The following is a 24,428-nucleotide window of genomic DNA, read 5'->3' on the forward strand; positions in this document are numbered from 1 at the left end:
AGCGCTGCGATGGGCTGGCTTATTATATCCCAAGAGGAGCCCAACATATCTATTTTGCCCCTTTCGCCTGAACTCAAAGATGGTCTAACCCCTCCCCTCATCGCCTTGGGAACGCAGGTCTTAATATGACAGTCCACTCGGATATGTAGGATCTAACACTTTGACTGGGTTAGGATATTTCCTCCGACAGGTGGTCATGTTACATCATCGGTCGGCCAAAACAGCGCGAATAGCCGTATATAACAGACACTGTTCGATAGCCTAAGCGGAAAACGTTGTGCCACCGTCGCATTGGAGACCCCTCACTTCTCCCGATGCAACTCAGAGAATCAGTCCTAATGGCTTTATACAACTCGCCGAAAGGTGTTTCCTCCGGTATCACGTCGGTGGGCATCAAAGACCGTTTTAGAAAACGTATACTGGGTAACAGGGAAAGAGCAGGACCATATGTAGGGTACAGAGAATCACGTCACGTGTATGCGTATCACCAGCACTGTTTGGAGCATAGTTACAATTTTGGAGGGTGAGCTGGAAGCGCCTAAACCATTCTGTCAGGATCAGCATTGGTCCTAAACCGGATATTTTCTGGTCAACATGTGGAGTCAGACTGAGTTAATCCATACCTCCAAATTCGGCTAAGAAATGAGGGAATGCAGTGAGAAATAAATCTGAATTGGAAGCTTAGATGGTGACTCGGACATACCCTTATTTGCCTGCAAGATATGTTTTGGTAGACCAAAGTGTTGATTCCTCCCCGGCCATATAACTAATCCGGTCACTGTGCAATTAGCTATCGGCGTTCCTTCGGTGGAAAGACAGTGGAGCTGTTACCGTGAACAGTCCGTTTCATCATCGCTCACATTAAGATAGATTGCACTGATGCTGTCTTTCCATTCTTGCTGCAGGCCATTGAAATGATGCGTACTCTCATTCTTCGTACAGTTATCGGACCGCCCCTGAGATATCCAGTCGCTAAACACGATGTTGCCCTGTCTACTTTATTTGTAGTGGAAATGTCCGTATGCTTCCCGTCTACTAGTCAAGGCACGCTTCGCTTCCTACGCACCTATAGGATCATTTAATTCGATAAGCTTTACTTAGTGGTTGGTTGTACTACCCGAAAAGAAGTGACCTGATAAGCAGGTTTTGACAACATGTTAAACTTCTGGGTTACGTCAAGACAGTTCCCATCAGCTTGGAGTATACGATTAAAGATATTACGGTTGATAAGATAGAGTATCATAGAAGACAAGGTTTAATTTTTCCCTGCATACATCGGGATTCTCTCTGTCCATATGAGGTGGAACTCTGTTAGGCCTCAATTGCAATGATGGAAATCTTGAATCTCGCCAAATTCTCCTAGATTACGTCGAGTGAAGACTGCTTTTCATCATGAAGGGTCCCAGTCCATCCCAACTATATAACTACCGGTTGTGTCCTTCATGCAGGCAGACGATCTTCTCATCCAAACGCAGTTTTACATCTCAATATCTCGGCATCAATCGCGCTTCGTATCTTCATCTCTCATCATGCCAAATCTTACAAACGGCTTCGAAGTAAGAAAGGCTGCTCGTGATGATGTTGCGGAGTGTGACCCTCCCGGAGACCCAACCTATACGCAAAAACATCCTCATGTCGACGTGAAGGCGACACCTGAGCATAAAGGTATGATCCTATATTGAACATTGAGGATGTGTGCGCATATGATGACAAAAGGCTATAGTTGTCTGTGAAAGCAAGCCTCAAGTGGACAACGGCTCGATTGTTTACTATCTGGATTTCGATGCAAACTTCCAAGGTTGGTCCTGTAAAATGACATTGCAAAGTCCCGTTGGCTAATGAATTTTGAGAATTAGAGTTAGCAACCACACGTTTGATGATTTTCTAACATGTCCATCAATATTAAATCGATTAATTTGCGTGGAGTACTCAATCGGAATGTGTCAATGTTTGGTGCTGAAATTGCATTCTGAGACCGAGTAAAAGTCGATTGAATGGTGTAATGATAGAAATATAATGACTCTTAAAATAACTAACTTAATTAACACAAAAGAGAAAGCTGTGTCAACATTGTGATTTTTCTGCCTTATCTAGCGATACGGAGGCACCTCCATGCACAGTCTAACTAGCAGCTTATCGATACACAATCAGACAGTCACTCAGTCACTGAAACCTTTCCATGAGTTTAGAAGAAACTCTCTCAATTTGATTGGCTTAATTTCGGGGAATTTGCTATTCATGCGTTGTTCCATAGGGAGCTTGAAGACTCCAGCAACGGTTAGTCGACTCACGAGAGCAGTCATAGAGCGTAGTTCCTCAGCAGAATACGGAACATTTGGAGGCATTGGAGGAACAGTAACCCGGCCTTCTTTTATGCTGTCTAGACTGTCGTACGTAACTCGGAACTTCTTGCCTTGGTTATATTAGACATGATATAAGGGGTTGTCCGCGGGTGGCATACCTCGAACTTGCTCCGCTAGCTGAAGGAGCTCGTTATATGTTGTATCATCACCCACATAAATACTAAACTCCGGCCATTCCTCTAGCTCCAACAACTTAGAAACAAAAGCAGCCATATCGTAGGAATAGGTCATGCCTATTACATCGTTTCCATCCCCGGGAATGGCAGCTTGACAGCTTACCATGTCGATTCCAAAGGTGACGGGTGCAAGATTCGTGCGAACAGTGGGCATTCCCCAGTAATCCATGAAAATACCAGGAATAACTCGCGTGTATTCCAATGTACTACTCTTGAGCAGATCTATCGCATCAAGCCAGTGTTGAATGCTTGGGTCAACGGGAAGAAGTCTGTAGAATAGGTTAGAACAAGTTTGACCGACTGCTGCCGAACTGTACTCTTTGGTCTGGATAAACGAGTATTCGCTGGGTATAAAGCGGGCAGTCTCCTTTGACTGTTCTGCAGCTCGAATAAGATTCTGTTGCGACTGGCTTGTCGCATCGTCGAAGAGCCCGATGGCGGAAATGATGGTGTGTACGACATGCCGCTCCAGGATTTCGACCAGAGAGGTGATATCACTGTAGTCTACCCGGATTTGCTTCGCTTGACCGGGTTTAGAATCCAATTCGTGCACCTGAGCCGGTATGTGAGCCTGCGAGTTATCATCGATAATTGAGCTGAGGGCAGCACGTACATTGCGAGTTAACACAATGACTTCATACGCGGGTTGCTTGACCAAGACTTCAACTATAGTTTTACCCACTCCCCCTGTACCACCGGCCACAGCGATGACCGGCATATTGCGGATTAGAGGTTTAATGGTATACCGAAGGTATATGCAGTGTGTCTTTCTGCCAGGAACAAAAGATGTTTAAATTGTCGGACATTATGGAGTGGGGGAATATGCATAGCTTAGTCACTGTTCCCTTCGACGCAACATTGTGGAACATAGATACTATTCGGCTGGCCAAAATTTGACCGTTTCGCTGCTACAGTGCTCCGTTTTGCAATACCACAGTAAAGGATAATGTATGGGTTTTCCGTGGGCTTATATCTTGAGGGGGATGGGACACATACTCTGTCCTAATTTCCGCTCATACCAGGCTTGTTTATGGGTACCAAGTACCTTGAGGATGGCGGAAACACGTGTAGGATCAGGTGACCATGACTCATCGGCTCGATAACGGTGGGGTTCAAATGCCGATTGCTTCATCGCGAAATCTTCTCCGACTTGATCCTGAACCGTGCAAAGCCCTCGAACATGAGAAGAGAAGATATTACCTATCTGGGCGCTGGCCCAGCTGCCCTCCCCACCGATGTCCTCACAATTGCGGCTGAAGCCCTCCAAAACTATCAGGGTACTGGCCTGTAAGCCCCGCATTTAAAAAGCTCCATCTTATCAATCGATTGCAATTGACATTATTTTTAGGGGTGTCGCAGAACACAGTCACCGCAGTGAGCTAGCGACCAACATCCTAAATACGATGAAGGCCGACATGGCCAGCTTCCTCGACGTCCCTTCCGACTACGAAATCCTCCTTATGCAAGGTGCTTCCGACCACCAACTTCTATACTCCTGTGCGTCAATTCGCTAACTGTGTGAAGCCGGAGGATCTGGACAATTTGACGCGACCATCTACAATGTAATTGGAATCTGGGTAGAGAAACAGCGCCAGAAAATCGTGAAGGAAAAAGGAGATATCAGCGAAGACGATCTTGTGCAGGAGCTGCGGAAGAAGGTCGACTCGGAACTGCGATTGGATTATCTGGTTACTGGATCGTGAGTTCTCTGGACAGTCTGTTTCTTCTGTGTGCCATATCCGCTGATCCATGATGTAGATGGTCGTCCAAGGCTAGCCAGGAAGCCATCCGTTTGCTGGGTCCTGAGCACGTTAACATTGCCAGTGATGCCCGCAAAGTCAATGATGGCAAGTTTGGCAAGATCGCCGAGGAGTCTACCTGGAATCTGAGCCCTAAGCCGGCTATGGTGTACATGTGCGAGAACGAGGTATGTTTATTATCTGCTCCTCTCGGTGACTCACTGACGATTCGGGTCAGACTGTCGACGGTGTCGAATACCCTAGCTTCCCTAAGGTCCTCGAGCCGAAAGGAACTGAGGATGACTACCTAGTTGTGGGTGATTTTTCGTCCACCATCCTCTCCCGGCGGATACCTATCAAGGTATGATCTTCAACCTTCCTTAGTGGACTGTTGCTTACAGCTTATCAGAACTTTTCCATCATCTTCTTCGGAGCGTAGGTCTTCTGTCCACCTTTCCGTTTCAAAATTAGCTGACCAGAAACAGGCAAAAGAACCTGGGATGTGCTGGTGTTACTGGTGTTATCATTCGCAAAGATCTTCTCCCTCCTACACTCCCGTCCACGTCTCCAGCACTCCTTCGCAAGCTGGGGTTGCCCATCACGCCTACTGTTCTTGATTACGCCATAACCGCGAAGAACAACAGCTTGTACAATACTCTCCCCATTTTTGAGTAAGTATTAGCGTTCGAGTCCCAATACCGCTGCTAATCATCCCAGTGTGTTCCTTGCCGGCCAAGTCCTCAAAAAGTTGCTTGACACATTCCCCGATAAGGTGGACGGTCAACAAGCTGTTGCTCAAAAGAAGGCCGATATGATCTACACGACCCTGGACGCCCACCCTAACGTATACAAGGTGGTACCTGATAAAAGTGTTCGTTCTCGCATGAACGTGTGCTTCCGGGTGACCAAGGTATGCCCGCTGTATTTTGAGACAACCGAATGGCCTCTAACCGATCTAGGGCGGTAACATCGATGAAGCGGAGAAAGCTTTCTTGAAAGGCGCTGTGGAACGTGGTCTCACTGGCCTAAAGGGACATCGTAGTGTCGGAGGTAAGAGTATCGTCTACCTTGACCCAGTCAATGTATACTAATTCAACACAGGTATTCGGGCCTCCAACTATAACGCCATCCCTGAGTCCGGGGTTGAGAAGCTTGCTGCGTACTTGAAGGATTACGCAGAGGCGTAAGATCATTTCATAATGTGAGACCTGTGCTCGGTCTCAGATGCCTCAACGCATTTGGGAGAATGGACCATGTGGAACGACTTCCCCAAGCTTAGCTTGGTTTCGGTATAAAGGCAGCATTTTCGTACAATTTTGCCATGGTGGGGTTAATAGGCATAGATAAAACATCATATAAACATGAACCAGGCGATTTTGCCTGAAGACAGAAGAATTCTAGAATATTCGTTCTATTGATCGAACAATTTCATCTCTCCCGGATAGGAGGATAATCAACGTGGTCAATACTTGATTAGTGATCTGTCCGAACCGAGGGATTTCCCGATTAGGACGACCTCCCAACTGGACCAGAACTCGACTGTCAAACACTTTACGTGGCGAAATGGGTTAATCGTATCTCTTACTACCGTTTATGAAGTGCATAATGCTGGAAGCACTCCGGCTGTGACAGAATTAAGGTGATCATCTAGTGTGGAACAGCAGCTAAACTGTGCATGTGGCGAAGAAAATACCCCACTGACTCGGCCCTCCACCTGCTCATTTGCCCTGACTCTCTATCCGAGCTCTGAGACGGATTACCTTACATCGAAAACAAGACGCCAGTGATATGGATGAGATATCGAGTAAGGATTCTGCTACTGGGGGTTTCTCGGACAATGACGTGCCTTTACTATCCTGGGACGAGATCTACCACAAGATCACTCTATCTCCACGAGCCCGTCCGTCCTCGATGAACGTTGAAAATCCCTTTGCAACGTCTCAAATCGACTCCGTACTCTCAGCCTCGTCGTATCCATTCCCTGAGCCATTGCATAGTCCACCTCAGTGGTCAATCTCCAAACAACTCTATGGTGGTTTAATTCTCGACTCTGATACTCCGGGCCAAGATCTAAGTGCTCGCAAAGACACTCATCTAACCACCCGACCGGATCTAAAAAGGTCTCGTAAATATCAGCAGAACCATTTCCTTGAATCAAAAGGTCCTTCAAAGAAACGAGGGCGGCCGCCAAAGGCAGCCCCTACAGAGGAGGCTCCCGACGAGGTACTCATGCTGCCCAATCTGCTACATCTCTCACTAACTGGATGTAACAGCGAAGGCGGATGCAAATTCGTTTGGCCCAGCGAGCGTATCGCTCTCGTAAAGAAGCCAACATTGCATCTCTCAGGAGTCGTGTTGATATGTTAGAGACGGCCGTCGAGACAATGAGCTCTGCGATGCTTTCATTGAGCAATGAATTGGTCATATCGGGCGCCCTTAAGTCACACCCCGATCTAACAAGCTCCCTGCGTGACACTGTACAGACTTGTCTAAGTTTAGCCAAGGAGACAACTAAGGATATGAATGACCAGGAGGATGTGGATACATCTCCTCACAGCAAGGAATCCCTTCCATCTTCAAATACATACAGCAAACAGACAAGCAATCCGAAAACCGCAGACGGCGCTCTTACTATTGTCACTCCGGAGACATTTTCCCCTCTTGAAGTGACATCGGCACCGAAACCCTCTTTTGACATCACTGAGACCCCCGTTGGATCTCTAGAAAGCGCAGATATTGAAGTATCAGCCTTCATCGAGCGACTGCACTTCACTTGTCTGTACCAGGGGCTTCTTGCCCTTGGTGACCAATCAATCCCTACAAGTCGACTTGAACCTCCCTTTCGACTTCTTTTTAGTATGATGGACAGAAAATCGGTGCGGTCTTATTTTGAAGCGGCATTGCATGCGAAAATAAGTCAGAAGAGATTAGAGGAATGGAAACATGTTCCGTTCTTCTGCCTCGGGGGTGCTGGGACTCACTATCCGCAACCAGTATCATCTAGCCCACCTCTTGAATCACCTTTCCACCCTTATCAACGCTGGACTCTAGTTCAGGATCCACTGTCACGGTTCTCCCCTAATGTTAAAGATGAATTGGATGGTGATTGGTTTGACATTAAGGATTTGGAATGGTATCTACGAGAGAAAAGGGTTTGTTTTCGATCATCTCCCGCGGCTTCCAAGCCCCAGACAACTACCGAGGCAGTCGTAAACGTTGTTCGTTTTCTACCAGGTGAGAATTGAGGGGTTTGTTTGTGTTGATATGACTTGGCTAACGAATTTCTAGCTCTGATAAGCAAGGCTGTGTGTCTAGGACGTACACCAGGGTTCCGCCGTTATGATGTGGATACGGCCCTTGTTTCTGCTTCTTGTTAAAAAAGTGTTCTCTATGTCGGTGATTAATCACTCTTGCGGCTTTTACAATAGCAGGCGAGTTGCTATAACGAACATACGAGACTGCAAACCAACTTCGATCTCGACCATTGTCAGATCCGAGACGCGTTCATGGCCCAGATATAAGCCATCGTGCCCACTATAATAGCGTCAGTATTGTTTCGATCGCGATACGATTTCGTCATAACAGAAACGATATCGTTTGCAGACTCTGGGATTCCTTCGATCACCCGCCCGAAATTCCTGATATACACCTTCGTATTTTCCAAGTGCCACCAGCCAACTATCTCTCCCTGACAATTCCCGGGCTCTATATATAGCGGCTCGAGGGCCTCGATTATTTTGACTGCCCCGATCCACTCCATCCGCTCTTCGCCTTTGGTCGCCGTGTTACACTCTAAGAGTATTTGGTTTGCCTGACTGTGGTCGACATCGCCCGCACACCGCTAATCGGAGTCCGGGTACCCACAGCCGTCGAGTCGCAAGTGTCATGATATCCCACCTCGATAATTCGAAGGACCATCGGTTCTGCAAGTTCAACTAGTTGCTGGCGGAGAGGGGCTCAGCGAGGCCGCAGGGCTGCGCGACCCGTCCGGGAAAATGAGGCTCCTATCGACCAGTACCGCTTCAATGGTAGAGTAAACAAACGGGCAGGAGATTGGCGTCCGTGGCCCTCCTCCGCCTCCTTTTCCGGGTTCTGGAAGGGCATGGGAGGGGTGATTTATTCAGCTAGTAGCAATTGCGATATTCTTTGTGGTTATTTGATCCGCGTGACTGAGGTGGCCAGAGCATGATCACTAGCCATGTCTGCTATGGTTATCCCAACCTGTCTATCGGTCTTACTTCCCTGTTACGGTGAAATGGGGAGATGCAGCATTATCCCTGTTTGCTAGCCCTGAGGGGCTCAGCCAGCGTCGGATTCAAAGACAAAACAATCCTTGCATTTGTTGCATATCCTGTGAGCCACTTTGGGTAACATTCTGAAGGTAAGAGGTTACAGATTTTGGAAACCAAACACAGGATGGGATACACTAATTCTGCATGATTTTTTAATCCCTAGTGAGCACCCACACATGCAAAGAATGTGACCATCTTCCTATTTCGTTTCATTAAGCCTACCATAGTTTTTAACTATATTACTACTGTCGAGAACTGGCATATTGTTTCGAAAAATAAAACCAACTATCCTGATGGGCTCTCTCGTGTTGGTCACTGGTGCAACGGGCTTCATCGGCTCTCGTGTTGTCCTCGAGCTCCTGGAGGCTGGCTATAGGGTACGCTTGGCCATCCGCCGTGAGGAGCAAGTTCACAAGTTGCGCCGCATATTCCAGCGTTATGTCGAAAAGATAGGATTTGCAATAGTACATGACATCACAACAGTTGGGGCCTTCGATATGGCCATGGGCGATGTGCAGTATGTCGCGCATGTGGCCTCTCCCCTGCCAGATCGAAGTACCAACATTTTGATTCCCGCTGTCCGAGGCACGATATCAATTCTGGGGTCCGCACTGAAGGCGCCATCCGTAAAGAAAGTTGTCATTACAGCATCTGTAGCCTCATTCGTCCCCATGGCCGGTCAGCCCAACGGCACAGTTGTAACCGGTCAGGTTCTTCCACCCCATCTATATGATAGTGGCTAATTTGTGATAAGAGACTCTGAACGCTCCTTATACTGTGACCGATGACCTGGTCTCCTCCCTCGATCCATTGGCGCAATATCGTGCGAGTAAAGTGGCTTCCTATCAGGCAACAATTGACTTCGTACGGAATCAAAAACCGAAGTTTGATGTGGTCACTTTGCATCCTGTCTGGGTCTTTGGCCGAAATCTGACACAGGAACTGCCTGAGGATCCTAGTGGAACTTGTGGGATGCTTTTCAACTGCCTTATGTCGGAGAAACCCTTCTTTGGGCAGTTCCTAGGGGTCCATGTTGATGATGTTGCTGCAGCCCACGTCCAGGCACTGAACAATCCCATTATAGGTTTCCAGCCTTACTTACTTGCTGCGCCACGAAGGTCGTGGGTAGAGGTTGACAGCTTTATACGACTTCAGTATCCCGAGGTGAAATTCAAATTTAAGCCGGAGGATTGGATGGATTATACGGTCGATTCGAGCAAGGCTGAAACGGAATTGGGTCTCACTTTCAAGCCGATGGAGGAGCAAGTGAAGGATACTGTGGATCAACAATTGCAGTTCATATCGGATGCTTCTGCTGTTATGTATTACGAAAAACGTTCATAGTGGATAATATCATGTAACTATTTCGGCGATGCTGAACTGAGTGTGTGTATGTGTTCACTATAGTTACCGAACCATGATTAATCATCTACCTCGGCATTGCTGAATATATATACAGACCAACCATTCCCCGCTATCAGTCACAACTCCAACAACGCACCGTCATGTCTTTCAATCCATCCAAAAAACCAGTCCTTGCCGTAATTGGTGTTGGCCCTGGCATTGGTGAGGCCGTTTCCCGCCATTTCGCCGCAAAAGGATTTGTCGTTGCGTTGATCGCGCGTACGGAAGCAAAGCTGCAGAAAATCCAAAAAGGCATCAACGAAGATCACGGCGCCAATGCATCTCGCTACTATCCCACAGATGTTCGGGAAGAGAGTGAAGTAATTGCCACTTTTGCCGCTATCAAGAGCGAACTTGGCTCGGTTCATGTTCTCGTCTACAATGCCGGCTCCCGCCGGCTGCGCCCGCGCACGATCATCGAGACACCCTCAGAAGAGTTCGAAAGCTTTACTCGAATTAATCTGTTTGGTGCATTCTTTGCAGCTAAGTGTGTATTACCGGACATGCTGGCCGCAGGTGAGGGAACGATCATCTTCACCGGTGCTACCGGGTCGGTCAGGGGAAGTCCTGGACTCGGTGGGTTTTCTCCTGGGAAATTTGGGCTCCGAGCTTTGTCGCAAATAATTACACGTGAGTTCCAAAGCAAAGGAATACATGCCGCGCACATCATTGTAGATGGTCCGGTTCAGAGTGATATCATTGGGGGGTTCGTGAAGAATCGATGGGAAAAGGCTGGGGAGAAAGAGAAGACAGCGGAGATGGACCGATACCTAATGCAGCCAAAGGATTTGGCAGGGATTTATTGGTATTTATACACACAGCCGAGGAGCACCTGGACTCAGGAGATTGATGTCAGGGCAGAGCGGGAGAACATGTTCTCAAAACTGTAAGGTACTTCTAACCCAGCCTACGTATTCTGGAATGGATTTCATGCCATATACTTCTTGGAAGATGGTAAAAAGTTCCGATCGCCTATTATCTCATCCATTTATCACGAGCCCTGAAGCTCTGATGACAATATTAGACTGAAATGATGATTAGTGAACATGGGCCGGGGGCCGAGGTTTTGAAACGTTGACTATGATATAAATGCTGCCATTTCTACAGGTCTACCAGGAAACAAAAATCAGGAGACATGGCTACTACACCTGATAATATTAACATTCCCAAGTCTTACGAGGCTCTTGCCTTGGCTCATGTCAAGGTCTCGCATCATCCTCCGGGAGCTCCTGCAGCGACCCCAGTAGTTGTGGTTAGCCTGAACCGGCCCGAAAAGCACAATGCTTTCACCATGGAAATGATGGATGCATTTGAGAGGCTCTATCCAATGTTCGACCTGGACGAGCGTGTAAAGGTTGTTATTTTGACCGGTGCAGGCAAGGTATTCTGCGCGGGGGCGGACTTGGAGCGCGGATTTCAAGGAATGGAGAAGGAGCGCACTCTTGACTACCGCGATCCGTGAGTATGGCCAGTGTTGATATTTCGTCACATACTGATTCGTGCGAGGGGTGGACGATTGGCCCTGGCAATCTACCGATGCCGGAAGCCGACCGTCGCGGCTCTCCAAGGCTCAGCGGTGGGCTTGGGCATGACAATGACGTTGCCTTGCGCCATCCGGATTGCTTGCGAGAAGGCGAAGTATGGGTTTGTTTTCCCCCGTCGCGGACTGACGATGGAGTCAAGTTCCTCCTTTTTCCTGCCACGGTTGATTGGGTACTCCGACGCTATGTACCTGCTAACCACAGGGGGTGTCTTCCCTCCCAACTCCCCTCACTTCGGCCGTCTTTTCGCCGAAACATATCCAGATCCGGCGAAGGTGCTGGCACGAGCGATAGAGCTGGCAACAGAGATCGCAGAAAATGTCAGTCCTATGGCTTCATATCTGAGTCGGACCTTGATGTGGCGGAACCCTGGGTCTGCGGAGGACGCTCATTTGGTGGATTCAGCCGTGCTGTACACCATGTTCCATGGACGGTATGTATCAATGGGAATGTTCACATGAGAAGTGCACAAGGGGAGGTAAGTCTGACATTGGACAGGGATCAGAAGGAAGGCATCCAAGCTTTTTTCGAGAAGAGAAAGCCCCATTTCCAGGCGACCTTGGAGCAGGATGCTCCCCCCAATTACCCCTGGTGGTCGGAAGTCGATACTAGGCGGAGAGCTAAGCTCGGGCGAAGCAAGCTGTGAGAGGAGTATAAGGTCCTCTTGGGGAAGAAGTGCACGATGTATCTAGACATGCATCTCAGGCTGTAAAGAGGAAAGATTTCCATGCCGTACGCGGCAACTCTGGAGGCTTAATATGGATGGGTCAGTTATCATAAAGCAGTTCCAATGCCAGCACATAACTGACTCTAAGGACTCTGATATGAACAATCCGCAGAGTCTATGAACCAGAGCCTGTACGTAGAAAGGGGACAGGTTAGACGGGTCGATCGTGGCTTGCGCCTTGCGTGCCTGCATTGGATAGTTTCCGGCGTCAATCTCATGGGCATTGGCATGTATTCCGTACGCCATGCCACAATCGAGGACAGACGGAGGATCCAATGTACGATAGAAAGTGAGCGGCTCTTTGAAAAGGGGCCAACTCCACAAATCTGGAGATGTGATTAGGATCTAGACCTGAGGCGGGAGGGAGCCATGGAACGGGATCGTATGGAACTGGCCAACCCTGCCTGCGAGATGACTTCGGCATATTTTGGGCATTTATTACTTGCCTGGGTTAGCAGTGTCCTACTGGGATAATGCAAATAACAATGGCACATAAATAAAAAAAACCCAGAATGATGGACCTCCGGAGCAAAACAAACAGTAACTACGAAGTATGTCGATGAGTCAGCTAACACCCGCAGCCCTAACAATCGTCCTTTAGCGGGGCAATTAATCTATTCCTTAATTAAAAGCCGCCCTTGGTCCGGTCTTAGGCGCTTCTATCTTTATCCTCATTTCCAGCGCAAATAATCTCTCTCTTTCCGCCCGCTTGTAGATGATGATCGTCCCGCCTGGACGGCGCGGGAATCACTCATTCCATCTATTCCAGAGCAACCGCATGCCGGTGATTAACAACCTTGATTCCCTATCTGGTCTCCCGGACGATCAGTGATCTGCATCCCCCCTCATTTTTTTCTCTGCGTAGAAACGACGGCGCTAACTGCCGTCTCCACAAAGAGACTGTCCAGACTCGACTCGACCCGGCTCTAGGCGGGAACAAAAGGACCAAGAAAGCGCCAATGCACAGGTCAACTGCGTGTGGGCTGTGTGCCCTAATCGGCAACTCAGGCCGATTCCCAATGATAATTCACGACTAGAGTTGGCCGGAGAATGCGGCGTGAGCCGGTCATCTACATATCCCAGATCGGTATTCGCTTTCCAGAAGATGATTGCCAATATTTTAGAGGTTGCCCCCGTTCACCTAGGTATACAGCCAAGATCAATACAGAAATTAGGGGAATCATGAGGATGGCCTTTGGGGAAAGAAACACCCCTGTCGCTTAACTGTTTCATAGCCGTCTCGCCGTGTTTCAAGTTACTTGGCCGCCACATGGAATGAAGGAGACTGGACAACCTTTATGGCTTCCACGCAGCCCCTCTATCTCCACCTCAACATGACCGCTTCTTGACCATCTGGTACCTGATTCGACCAAAGACGCCCTCGCCGTGCCGCCAGGAATGGGCCCAAACGGGCCTCCAATCGGGTCGGGACCCATGTGGCTGCTGGGCGCCTGTTCCTGATGGATCACGGCCATCTATCCTTCGATTGTGGTGCTCTGGACCGACAGGCGAACAATGAAAGAGTGAATCAGGGGCTGCGAATAGAAATACAAGCCACTTCGGCCAGTGGCACCACAATGAGACTCTATTCGGCCATTATTGTCATATATCAGCAGGGAAATCCCCGGTGTCTACGGACAACCACATACATACCGATTTTCTTTCAACCTCCCAGTCCTGGCCATCGGCATTCCTTTTGTTGGCCATTATTTTTTGTCTTCGCAGCGTGACGTCTGCATTCCAACCTTCCTTATCTCCATTCTTTCACTCCTTTGCCACACAGCCTAGACGGCCGTGGCCCTTCTTTCGATCTTCATAGCATTCATAACACCGTACCGATCACTTCGTTCGATCTGAGATCTCTTGATCTGCGCCTATCATACAGTTCCTGCTTTCCCTTCATAGAAGATGCCGTCTTCGTCCCTTCTTTGGAGCGTAGGGTCGCTCGCTGTGTCGTCCTTCGTTTCTCCTACTCTCGCGACTGCTGCCAGTACTTCTGGAAGCTATCACCTCCTGGAGGCCTGGCAAGGAAAGAATTTCTTGGATTACTTCGAGTTCTTCGATGGAGCCGACCCTACCAATGGCTTTGTCACATACACGAACCAGAGCTATGCGGAGAGCTCAGGTTTGATTGATATTACTGAGAGTGGCAGCCTCTACATGGGAGTTGACTACCACACGACTCTGTCTCCCAACGGTCCAGGTAGAGAGTCAGTCCGCATCGAAAGCAAAAGGTTCTATGATGAGGGCCTGTATATCATAGATATCAAGCACATGCCGGGCAGTATCTGTGGTACGTGGCCTGCTTTCTGGTCCGTCGGTCCCAGCTGGCCTGACGACGGCGAGATCGATATCATTGAGGGTGTCAATAAGCAGGAATCAAACGAGATTGTTCTGCATACTAGTGGTACTTGCGATGTGTCCGGCAGCAACGAAATGACAGGCACCCTCACCTCTGGTGAATGTGGCGAGTCCTCCGGTACCATTGGCTGCGTGGTAAAGGGGACCAAAGGCTCAGCAGGTGATTCATTCAACCAGCAGGGTGGTGGTGTATACGCCATGGAATGGACTGCCAAGTTCATCAAGATTTGGTACTTCCCTCGTGCTTCCATCCCGGCCTCTATCGAGAGTGGGAAACCTGATACCTCCGACTTCGGCACGCCCATGGCTCATTTGCAAGGCACCTGTAACTTCCACGAGCGTTTTAAGTCCCAGAAGTTCATTCTTGACACTACCTTCTGCGGTGATTGGGCCGGTGGAGTCTTCGGTGACTCTGGCTGCCCCCTGAGCGATTCCAGCAACCCGATCCAGAGCTGTGTCAACTACGTCGCCCAGAACCCTGCTGCCTTCAAGGAAGCTTACTGGGAGATTAACTCTATCAAGCTGTACGAGCTCGGTGCTGAATCTACAACTTCTGCGTCAACTACACAGGGAGGCGTTGCTACTTCGACACCTGAGTCTATTTCGTCGACCACTACCGCTGCCCAGTCCACCCATACAACTACGTCTCACACCAATGCCCCTGCTGTGCACACTACCAATGTTCCGGTTGCTTCCAACAGCCCTGATGCTGACGCGACGAAAGCCTCCGATTCGACCAAAGGGTCTAAGCCCACAGATGTTCCTGCTGGCGATGACAGCAGCCAGAATGGTCAAGATAATGACGACGAACCCGTCTCGCGCAGCACACATTACGTTACTGAGACCACTACGATCTGCCCTCTTACAAAAGGAGGCTCTATTGCCACGACTTTCCCTGCCCCCGCTGGCGCAAGCACTACTACTACGGCCAAGGGAACTTCTCCGACGACGAACAATGTTGTCGATACTGATACAAATAGACACGGGTCGAACGGAAACACTGTTACTGCTACTGTTCCGACTGCTCCCGCCGCCTCTGCATCTGTCTCCAAACCTAGCGCTGCCCCTGCCCCTCCCTCTGCTGGGGGCTCTGCCGCAGACTCCGAGAGCGTATATGTGAAACCGCAGCCTTCTGTCCCTTCCAGTGCTGCCGCTGTCGGTAACGCGCGCCCAAGCACGCCCGTCTTTGGTAATGGCAAACCATCATCATCTGGATTCGTCCCAGCTCCTACCAGTGTGGCCGGCGTCGGACATGGTCCTTCCGGCTCGGTGCCATCCGCCACCACCCCTAGCAGTCCCATGTTCACTGGTGCCGCCAGTATCATCCGGGTGGGTGTTACAGGCGTGGTATGTGCGATGGCGATGGCCTTCCTGGCGTAGGGGTGAATCCAACAGATGTTTTTTTCTGCAACTTCTTGAAGCAAATAGAATATATCCCAAAGAAGCGCTGTGCAATGTGTTAATCCGGCTTTCGTTGTATTATACTGCCCGGTTCCTTTATGCCATGGGCCTTTTCCTCTTCAATAGATTTTCGATTATTTTCTTTCAACACTGAATGAGCTGTTGATATCCAGAAGTGCTCTAGACTTCCACATATAAAATTTCACATCCACACCTTTAGAACCTATACTTGGTTGGCATTAACAACCACTCATTTGTTAACTGATGGATTTTACATGATGAACGTTGCTAGCTGATGCTAAGAAACAGTAACTTAACATATAGGTGGACTGGATGACAAGGACCAAGATGACAACATTGGAGCAATCTTGGCCCTCCAGCCACTTCAACATAATCCGCTTAGTTTTCAGTACGGAGTAGAGTATCATCGAAGTTTTCGCTTGAAACAGTTTAATTCAATTTATGTTTCATCATCCAGTCTGAGAACTTGGAATGATTAAGCATGTACAAGCCACCCCTTTCATAAATATCCCTCCCAGTACATCTGCCCTAGGCCGCTGTCCACCGCTTTAACCAGTCTCTGGCATAGCATCGAAGTATACCATCCTTGACAATACGCAACCGCCCATTCCTCAATGTCATACTGTCCCGCTCAGCCTTGTTGGTCACGAAATTTTTCGGTGGTGGAATTTCGCCGCTATACATGGCCTCGTAATAGTCGATCAGCTTGACGGCCGGGTTGACCAACTCTTCGCCGCGGCTGGCACTCTGCCGCATCATTTCCAACCATTGTTCAAATGGGACGACGTCAAAATCAAAACCGCTGGCTTTGAGTGTCTCCAAGAGGGATGACCATGTGAAAACACGCGAGTTCGTCAGATTGTACACCGTATCGTCGACTCGGGGCGAAGGATGTTCCAGCGATTGCGCGGCACAGGCCTTAGCGAGCTCGAGGATTGAACCTGCGAGCTTATCAACAGGCAGCCATGAGCAGGTCGTATCCAGAGCCGGAAGCATCTTGAGCGTCATTGCTGACCGGATCATGAGCGGAATTGCTTCTGAGTCATTCCACAGTCCCTTCTTCGAGTGGCCGGACACTTGTCCAATTCGCAAAGTGAACGTTCTAGCGCCGGACTTTCGTGCATTGCTTATGATCTTCTCACCGATCAGTTTAGAGCGACCGTAGCCCATATCCAAGGCACTGGCGAGGCTCTTGATAGGCGCTTCGGGGATTTCGGAAGTTGAAGCGCCCATAGCGGTCGAGACGGACGAACAGTATAACATGACAGCCGGAGCTGGTAAATGCACAGACATAGAGAAATTGACCAGGTTGTAGACGCCCTTGACATGAGGCTCAAAACTTGACAGTGGGAGGTTAAAATTGACTGGCCACGCCGTATGGATAACCAAGGACACTGATCGACGCATCTGCTTGATCATTTCTTCACTGATCCCGAGGTTTGCCTCGTCGAGAGAACTCTGGAGAGCCACGATCTTCTTTGTGCGGGACTCAAGTACCTTCAGGCCTTTGCGTTCAAGAGTGTCTAGAATTGCTTCCTTTGGCTGGGCGCGTCGCGTCAGACAGTATACTTCCGACACTGAGTCATCATTGAGGAGCCTGAAGAGAGTGTGTATACCAAGAGACCCAGTTGCGCCAGTCAACACAACACTTCGTTTCTTGACTGTCATTCGAGGGTTCGGAGTGTGCTTGCGGAAGGAAGAGTATCTCTTGATCATGCCTGTCATCAATGCCAGATCATCCTCGACCAGGGCATCTTGACCAGACTGAATACTGTGGATATATTCAGCCAAGCGAGCGATATTGCCTGTTTCGAAAACGACATTTTGGCCGATGGTCCTGCCATTGTCGACGCGGAAATCGCGCAGAATAAGTCGACGCAGATGAATGGCCTTGAGACTGTCCATTCCCTGCGCAAAAAAGTCCGACTTAGCATTGGGAATAGAAAGTCCGAGTTCCTGCTGGCAAAGAGTCATCAGGTGTCCCTTTGTGCTGTCCATATTGAGCTGCAATGTGCCTTCGGCAGAGCCTTCAAGCTTCGTGTACATCTGATCGATGACATCTGCAAACTTCGCATAAACCTGTGCGCGGATCATGGAACCCTTATCTGTGCGAGGGCAGACAGCGTCTGCAGACAAGACAACAATCATGTCACGCGAAATTTGCGAGAATTGCTCTGCCCTCGAGTTTGCCTCTTGGATTGTTGGAGCAAGGCGCTTCAAGATGTCGCCCTCGGAGAGCGTTTTCGCATCGCTCGAGGGGAAGATTAACAGACCAGGAACTGCTTTGCCAACCCCAAATACGACAGCTTCTTGTACAAGTGGACTTTGCTTGATGGTTCCCTCAATGGGCAAAGGAAGAACTTTCTCGCCATTCACCAGTGTAATGCGATCATCCAGGCGTGTGACGTACTTCCATCTGTCGGGGATAGTAGGGTGAGGAGTGAAGACATCGCGTGAATGGAAGGATCCAGGTGGTTTGTCTGAGTTGGAGGTTGTCAAGGCTGGATTTCCGGGCAGATACACACATTCGAAAAGATCGTCACCGATAGGTTTCATCCAGATGAAGGGTTGGATAGTTTCAAAGAACTTCAGGTAGTTCCAGAAAGGGTCGTCTGCCGGACGCGATATCGACTCCGCCACAAGGCCAGCTTCCGTCCTGTACCTGTTAGACGATATCATAGCAGACTTTCATGGTGGGCTTACAGGCCGAAGGAGCCTCCAAACTTGACCTTCTCCGCAACTAAACGATCACCCAGTTCATCAGGACACGGCGCCCCACCGTACGTCACAAGCTTGCACTCGCGGAGAGCACCTAGACCGCGTGTACTGTCAACCAGAAGTTGAAGAAGGTATGGAACTGCTGCTACTAATTCTGGCCGTGCGGCTTCCAGGGCAGACACGACTGACGACGCTGTCAATGGCAACGAAGCATCCCACATGTATGCAGTCTTTCTCACATACATAGCCTGCAACGCCGTGGAGAAGCCATGAAGGTGATACCATGGAAGCGAATTGAAGGAAGTTAGCCCGGGGCTACGCAGCGGATGGGTCATTAACGCCCCATGGCTGAGGTACAGGGGCTTCGGAGTCCCGGTGGATCCGGAGGAGTGGATGATCATAGCTATCTTGTTCTTCTGCGCTTCAGGGTTGCGGCTTCTGTTGAGAACCACATAAGTGGATTCGGTTGCGTAATCTCCAAGAGAAGCTCGTTGGATCATGGGCCGACATGCTACCAGTTTCAGCCGTAGAATCTCACCCATAGTCGCACGGATGCTGGGGGTTTCGCCATAAAGAATAGTATCACACCCGGTCATATCCAGAAGTGAAACACATGCAGCAGCTGAGAGTCGTGGAGAAAGCATCATAACGGTATAACCAAGGCGGCTGAGGGCAAAGAACGTCACAACCATGTTTAGGTCAGACAGGGTAAACAGTGCCACAGTAGCTGTCTCTCGTCGAGGCTGCAAATCTATTAATACCAGGGACTCAGGCATCAAATGCAGCGTTGTTGACTTACGGGGTTAAAACCACAGTCCATCAAGGCACAGACAGCTTGATCCACCATGCAGTCAAGATTTTGGCCAGTGAAGTATTCATAGGAGACATCTTCAGTATCAGAGGGTTTTGGGTAAGCAAGAATAGGTGTTTGAATGGGATCTGATGCTCGTAGACGAATCAAGTCATCTAGGATGTGAGCGCGACCAAACTGTGCCACCAGCTTCTCCTCGGCTGAAGCTTTGGGCGAGTTGCCAGATGGGCCATCGTACTGAGGGATACCCATGGTGGATTCTGATAATCAAAAGAGAAAATTTTGGAAACCGGAGAGGAGAGAATGATGTTGTATTTAAACCACTCTGATATTATACATGTCCACAGATAGACTCCATCTCTTGCGGGGCTTGCTTGTTTGTCGTCACCACTGCATTCAGTATACTTCCTGTTTTCGGATATAGTAACAGAGATCCCTGTCACTGGGCCTGCTCTTTACTTCACTTGCCCAATCGAAGCGGTGAGTTCACCATGTATGATTGATCTCCGCTCGTAGCCACCAGCTCTGATTGTCGTCATGCCCACATGTACGATTGATCTCGGTTAGAACGGATCTGACCTATAGGCTCCAAGAGCCGGCGGGTGTAGCAGACGAGCAAAAGCCAAACCCTGCACGGTCCCTGTATCAGGTCAGTCTGCTAAGATATCGACCACTCTCATCGGCAAATAGTGTTGGGAGTATATGCCGTCGTAGACCTAAGGACGCCATCGGGCTTCTTGCTGGCTCCCAACCGGCCTGACCAGTCCCGGCGCATGAGCGACAGCATTGTCCATATTCTATTAGGCGCTAAATCTACACACAGCATCATCATGCACTGGAGAGTAGTGTGATTACAATATGGTGCAGACAGGGATTGCCAGCCTTCGCGGTCACCCTCAGTGCAATTTCAGTATGGTGATATGAAATGGGCCCCGAGAACCGGGCTCCTGGTTCTCTTGTCTAGCCGGAATTGGAATGTGAAAACCACGTTGGGCCAGTTCATAATATCAAAAGTGATTGATTAGTAGGATCTTTTCAGACCAGAATGGGTTTCTTTTTTGGTGCATTCTCGAGGGCAGGTCCACTAGAATTAATTGACTCGCATTGTATGCAATAGATCGACTTTTTGAGCGTCGTATTCTACGTTTATTCCCGAGCAGACAAAAATAGCACCTAGCATTGTAATGTCCTCAATATTTTGCGTTTATTCTGGTGACGGAAAGGGTGGCGGTGAATCTGCTGAATGTATGACTGAAACTTGATTCACTGCGGAATGGAGGCATGGAACAACCCACCCCAGCTGAGAGTGCGCGGGATTCGAACAAATAATTCACGCTGGATTCAGTGGCTAGCTGTAGTAAATCGGCCACTGTGGAGTTATGATCATCGAGATCGAATTCTTCACCAGATGCCGAAGGGATGCCCTCCGTGCCGGATAATGTAGTATGAAGAATAATACTGCGTCTCATTCCTCGCACCACAGAGCGCAAATCGCAAACAAGAGGCCGTTCCTAGGTTGATCTAGGCAAATGAAAACTCCACGCCAGGTGTGATAGGTTCCTCCTCTCGCTAGTCATGTTTGATGGAACAGATGATGGGACGGTGGAAAACCACATCCATCATTCTGGCGGCTTTCACTCTGTTGGAAAGTAATGGCTATGCCGGTGGATCGGGCAGGCGAATCGAGAATGCAGCGTCCCGATCGGATTTGTGTCTAGCTTCCCGAGGAGCTGGAACCACTCATTCCTTGACTCCACCGGTTCTCGGGACGAAGCGGTGGGAACAATGTGCGCAGTACGCCGTATGCGTCCAGGGTTGCTAGGCGCCATTGTTATTTATTAAGTGACAATGTACGGGTAGATACGTTCTGCTAGCATTATCACCAGGGAGCATGCAGGTGGGATCCACATGGGCTGCTCATTTTGCTTTTTCCTCTTCAGCCGACGGCAATGTTGACTTCGAAACAGAGGGAGCAATGGGCGAAAAAGAAAATGAGCAAAAAAAGAAACCATGGATATTGCATGATCTTGCCAGGATGCTCTCCCCAATCATGGCTTCAAAGCCCTTTTTGGGGCACAATCGCCTCCTTCGTGCTACCAGGTCCATCGGGCTCAGCCCAGCGCCGTGGAACGATTTCTTAGTTATGGGCGAAAGTCATAGCAAGAGTATTGAAGGAGGCCGGCCGGTAGAGTACTGATCTCTGTCTTGCTCGAAGGCTTTCAAGCATTCCATCTCTGCCCGAGGAAGGCAGTCAAGACCCTCGAGGGTGCATTGGCTTTTACTGCTTCAGCATCATTACGGCGTACGAGGCTTAAGCATTGGCAAGACGGTGATGTGGAGGTTTGTTTCGCCCCTCTTAGAATATACCCACCGGTCAAACATTCAACAAATTCGATGGAGATGACGGTGAGCTCACATCCCTGTTCGGGGGGGGGGGGGGGGGTTCGTATATCGCGTAAGCGAAGAGACAGAGTTCGTCTCGTGATATTCTGGGAACATACTATATGATGCATTCGATCAGCAAAACCTGGCACCGCCATGACGAATTAACCCCTCATAGGCCGAAAAGGGAGCGCAGACAATGCCATTATCTCGGGGCTGCAAGCTTGGCCGGACTATCAGTGGGATGTTGCGTGCGCTTAGATCGCTGTGAGAAAACTGATCGTCTCTATCTGAGTTAAGACTCTGGTAGTGAAACACCCCTCAGAAGTAATGCCCGGATGGTAGCGTTGATGCTGGCTCCACAGATGCCAACATTACGGCTTCGTCCATGGGCCTAGAATACTAGAGGAGGATTCAAGTTTGCTGGGACTATTCATTGATCACAAGGATAGAGGTTGGTGAATATCACATCGCCACCGGCTTCCCACCCAAACGAGCGGATTGTGCAAACGAGGTGGTAAGTCTAGACGATTCCATCGTGCGCGTAGAAAGCCCAGTGTCTTGTTGTCCCGTGATACATCTTAATCTGCAGTCGTCCGGCGAGATGCAGCGCCACGGTGGCGTGCTTGAACACGCATACGCGGTAGAGTTTATTTGCAATTAGCTTGAAGGTCGAGCTTAACCACACGAGAAGTGATTCGATCCAGGAGATTCACTACGCCAGAAGTGTGAGTGGGATTTATTGGTCATAATCTTGTTCCTTTGCTAGGGAATGTGGGCAGGTTCCGCATACGAACAAATGGTGTGGATATGTCAGTCGGATTGCTTGTTTCCGTTTGAAGCGGAAATTACCTCGCCCGTATAGGGATGCCTGATTGCATCCCTTTCACTTCAAGGGGTATAAATGTCTATAACTGACCGCCCGTTGCGTGTATTCGCTCTTCTCCCGGACATGTACCAGTAGCTCTCTTGTCCATTTTCCTGTCTTGATAATCATCAGTCTACATCAGCTGCGTGAAAGAGCAGGACCATGCATACTCCATCAGCGTCCCCTAGGGTCCTCTCCCTCATAGAGGATATCAAGCAGTCTGCTCTGCAAAAGCATCACACCTCACATACCGGAGACTCTCACTTCCGTCTTTTGGCTCTGATTGATGAGCTGAAACTGGCAGTCGAGACTCCCACAGAGACAATTTTACGTCTCATATACCAGGTTTGTTATGCTCAGCTGTTCTACCGTCTCCCAAAGCCAAATTCCGCCTAACACCAATCAGCCTCCGCAGAATGCAGCCCTTCGTACTGTAATCGATTTGGGCGTCTTCCCGTTGCTGGTGCAGCACCATAAACGCGGCCTGTCAGCGACCCAGCTGGCTGCGCACACTGGGGCAGATCGTGAGTTGATCGGTGAGGATGTGCCCTTTCCATAGCATGCACCAAGTATCTTAACGGTGAACAGTCCGCCTGATGCGTGTCGTGACCGCCCTGGGTTTGTGCAACAGCGACGAATGCGAATTGTACCGGCCCAACGAGAAGACCGAAGCCCTTACCCAACCGATTGGCAGAGATGGCGTGCCCTGCATGTATGTGTCATAATCCTCCCCAACTGTTGCCCCCCTTCTCACTTGATGCAGATACGATATGACACTGCCCACCCTGGCGAAGCTCCCAGAGTACTTCCGCGAACACCAGTACGTCATGCCCAAGGACTACTCCAAGTCCCCCATGCATTGGGCGGTAGGACAGAGCCAGTTTGAATGGCTTGGACAGCGGAAGCACCGCCAGGCACTATTCAATTCGTACATGTCCAGCCGTCGCGAGGGCAAGCCTAATTGGTTTGACGTCTACCCGGTCAGCCGTCTCATCGGCCATGCGAATTTCCTCTCCAGTGACGACGCCTTCCTGGTCGACATCGGTGGGAACCAGGGCCACGATCTAGTGAAGTTTCGCACAAAGTATCCGCATATGCCGGCACGGCTGATCCTGCAGGACTTGCCGGCTGTGTTGGAGTCCAAGCCGCCGACCGAGGGGATCGAAACGATGGGGTACAGCTTTCTGGACCCACAGCCGGTGAAGGGTACGTCACTGTTTACTCCTAAGGATCGAAGCTTAGAAGCAAAGCTTACGGAGAGACAGGTGCCATGATCTACTACTTCCGCGCCATCTTCCATGACTGGCCGGACCATGTGTGCCACCGCATCCTGCTGAATACTGTCTCTGCTATGGATCCCCACCGGTCTCGGGTCCTGATCGTGGACTTTGTCTTGCCCGATACGAACACACCGCTTCTGCAAGCGTCGCTCGACGTCCAGATGATGAGCATCGGGGCGGGTGTGGAGCGATCCGAGCGGCAGTGGAGGGATCTGCTGCACGGCGCTGGGCTAGAGATCCAGACGATCTGGAGGGGAAGCCCGGGGATGGAGTCGGTGATCGAGGCGGTGTTGAAGCAGTAGTTTCTTATTGTCTGTTGCTTGGCTGTTTCATATTATGTCCGG

General features: G+C 49.6%; 8 protein-coding genes across 8 annotated transcripts; 6 read left to right on the forward strand and 2 right to left on the reverse strand.

Moving 5' to 3' along the window:
• Positions 1-2,065: 2,065 nt before the first annotated feature.
• Positions 2,066-3,546, reverse strand: BDV59DRAFT_59015 (uncharacterized protein). The gene is made up of 4 exons (XM_073696702.1): positions 3,153-3,546; positions 2,857-3,092; positions 2,462-2,808; positions 2,066-2,413 (listed from the first exon to the last, which is right to left on the reverse strand). The coding sequence occupies exons 1-4, from the start codon at positions 3,255-3,257 to the stop codon at positions 2,160-2,162; spliced, it is 942 nt and encodes a 313-aa protein (XP_073546565.1). The 5' UTR covers positions 3,258-3,546; the 3' UTR covers positions 2,066-2,159.
• Positions 3,547-3,682: 136 nt separating this feature from the next.
• Positions 3,683-5,718, forward strand: BDV59DRAFT_181020 (O-phospho-L-serine:2-oxoglutarate transaminase). The gene is made up of 10 exons (XM_073690166.1): positions 3,683-3,826; positions 3,888-4,006; positions 4,064-4,238; positions 4,298-4,466; positions 4,517-4,639; positions 4,688-4,713; positions 4,764-4,949; positions 4,996-5,188; positions 5,238-5,328; positions 5,380-5,718. Exons 1-10 carry the CDS (start codon positions 3,720-3,722, stop codon positions 5,463-5,465), a joined length of 1,275 nt encoding a protein of 424 aa, XP_073546566.1. The 5' UTR covers positions 3,683-3,719; the 3' UTR covers positions 5,466-5,718.
• A 3,145-nt stretch (positions 5,719-8,863) lies between these two features.
• Positions 8,864-9,914, forward strand: BDV59DRAFT_203080 (NAD dependent epimerase/dehydratase family protein; the record flags this gene model as incomplete). Its single annotated transcript, XM_073694195.1, has 2 exons — positions 8,864-9,275; positions 9,325-9,914. The coding sequence occupies 2 exons, from the start codon at positions 8,864-8,866 to the stop codon at positions 9,912-9,914; spliced, it is 1,002 nt and encodes a 333-aa protein (XP_073546567.1).
• A 46-nt stretch (positions 9,915-9,960) lies between these two features.
• Positions 9,961-10,914, forward strand: BDV59DRAFT_181021 (SDR family oxidoreductase). The gene has a single exon (XM_073690167.1). It carries the CDS (start codon positions 10,076-10,078, stop codon positions 10,862-10,864), a length of 789 nt encoding a protein of 262 aa, XP_073546568.1. The 5' UTR covers positions 9,961-10,075; the 3' UTR covers positions 10,865-10,914.
• Positions 10,915-11,109: 195 nt separating this feature from the next.
• BDV59DRAFT_194008 (ClpP/crotonase) lies at positions 11,110-12,161 on the forward strand (the record flags this gene model as incomplete). Its single annotated transcript, XM_073692326.1, has 3 exons — positions 11,110-11,432; positions 11,481-11,948; positions 12,014-12,161. 3 exons carry the CDS (start codon positions 11,110-11,112, stop codon positions 12,159-12,161), a joined length of 939 nt encoding a protein of 312 aa, XP_073546569.1.
• Positions 12,162-14,061: 1,900 nt separating this feature from the next.
• Positions 14,062-16,239, forward strand: eng2 (putative GPI anchored endo-1,3(4)-beta-glucanase). Its single transcript, XM_073696703.1, has one exon. The coding sequence runs from the start codon at positions 14,151-14,153 to the stop codon at positions 15,981-15,983; it is 1,833 nt and encodes a 610-aa protein (XP_073546570.1). The 5' UTR covers positions 14,062-14,150; the 3' UTR covers positions 15,984-16,239.
• Positions 16,240-16,431: 192 nt separating this feature from the next.
• Positions 16,432-19,806, reverse strand: BDV59DRAFT_208792 (uncharacterized protein; the record flags this gene model as incomplete). Its single annotated transcript, XM_073695276.1, has 3 exons — positions 16,432-18,681; positions 18,729-19,486; positions 19,543-19,806. 3 exons carry the CDS (start codon positions 19,804-19,806, stop codon positions 16,554-16,556), a joined length of 3,150 nt encoding a protein of 1,049 aa, XP_073546571.1. The 3' UTR covers positions 16,432-16,553.
• Positions 19,807-22,966: 3,160 nt separating this feature from the next.
• BDV59DRAFT_203084 (S-adenosyl-L-methionine-dependent methyltransferase) lies at positions 22,967-24,386 on the forward strand (the record flags this gene model as incomplete). Its single annotated transcript, XM_073694196.1, has 5 exons — positions 22,967-23,149; positions 23,211-23,340; positions 23,393-23,516; positions 23,568-24,010; positions 24,070-24,386. The coding sequence occupies 5 exons, from the start codon at positions 22,967-22,969 to the stop codon at positions 24,384-24,386; spliced, it is 1,197 nt and encodes a 398-aa protein (XP_073546572.1).
• Between the last annotated feature and the right edge of the window lie 42 nt (positions 24,387-24,428).

Source organism: Aspergillus ambiguus (genome assembly GCF_047715705.1).
Source record: "Aspergillus ambiguus strain CBS 117.58 unplaced genomic scaffold BDV59scaffold_22, whole genome shotgun sequence".
NCBI classification, from domain to species: domain Eukaryota; kingdom Fungi; phylum Ascomycota; class Eurotiomycetes; order Eurotiales; family Aspergillaceae; genus Aspergillus; species Aspergillus ambiguus.

Bases quoted from the DNA above. Each gene is read 5' to 3' on its own strand.
- BDV59DRAFT_181020 (XM_073690166.1), top strand. From the start codon at position 3,720: ATGAGAAGAGAAGATATTACCTATCTGGGCGCTGGCCCAGCTGCCCTC. The intron at 4,007-4,063 runs GTGCTTCCGACC...AACTGTGTGAAG, and splicing joins CGAAATCCTCCTTATGCAAG to CCGGAGGATCTGGACAATTT. The intron at 4,714-4,763 runs GTAGGTCTTCTG...GACCAGAAACAG, and splicing joins TCCATCATCTTCTTCGGAGC to GCAAAAGAACCTGGGATGTG.
- BDV59DRAFT_59015 (XM_073696702.1), bottom strand. From the start codon at position 3,257: ATGCCGGTCATCGCTGTGGCCGGTGGTACAGGGGGAGTGGGTAAAACT. The intron at 3,093-3,152 runs GTACGTGCTGCC...ATACCGGCTCAG, and splicing joins TCATTGTGTTAACTCGCAAT to GTGCACGAATTGGATTCTAA. The intron at 2,414-2,461 runs GTATGCCACCCG...AATATAACCAAG, and splicing joins GCTAGCGGAGCAAGTTCGAG to GCAAGAAGTTCCGAGTTACG.
- BDV59DRAFT_181021 (XM_073690167.1), top strand. From the start codon at position 10,076: ATGTCTTTCAATCCATCCAAAAAACCAGTCCTTGCCGTAATTGGTGTT.
- eng2 (XM_073696703.1), top strand. From the start codon at position 14,151: ATGCCGTCTTCGTCCCTTCTTTGGAGCGTAGGGTCGCTCGCTGTGTCG.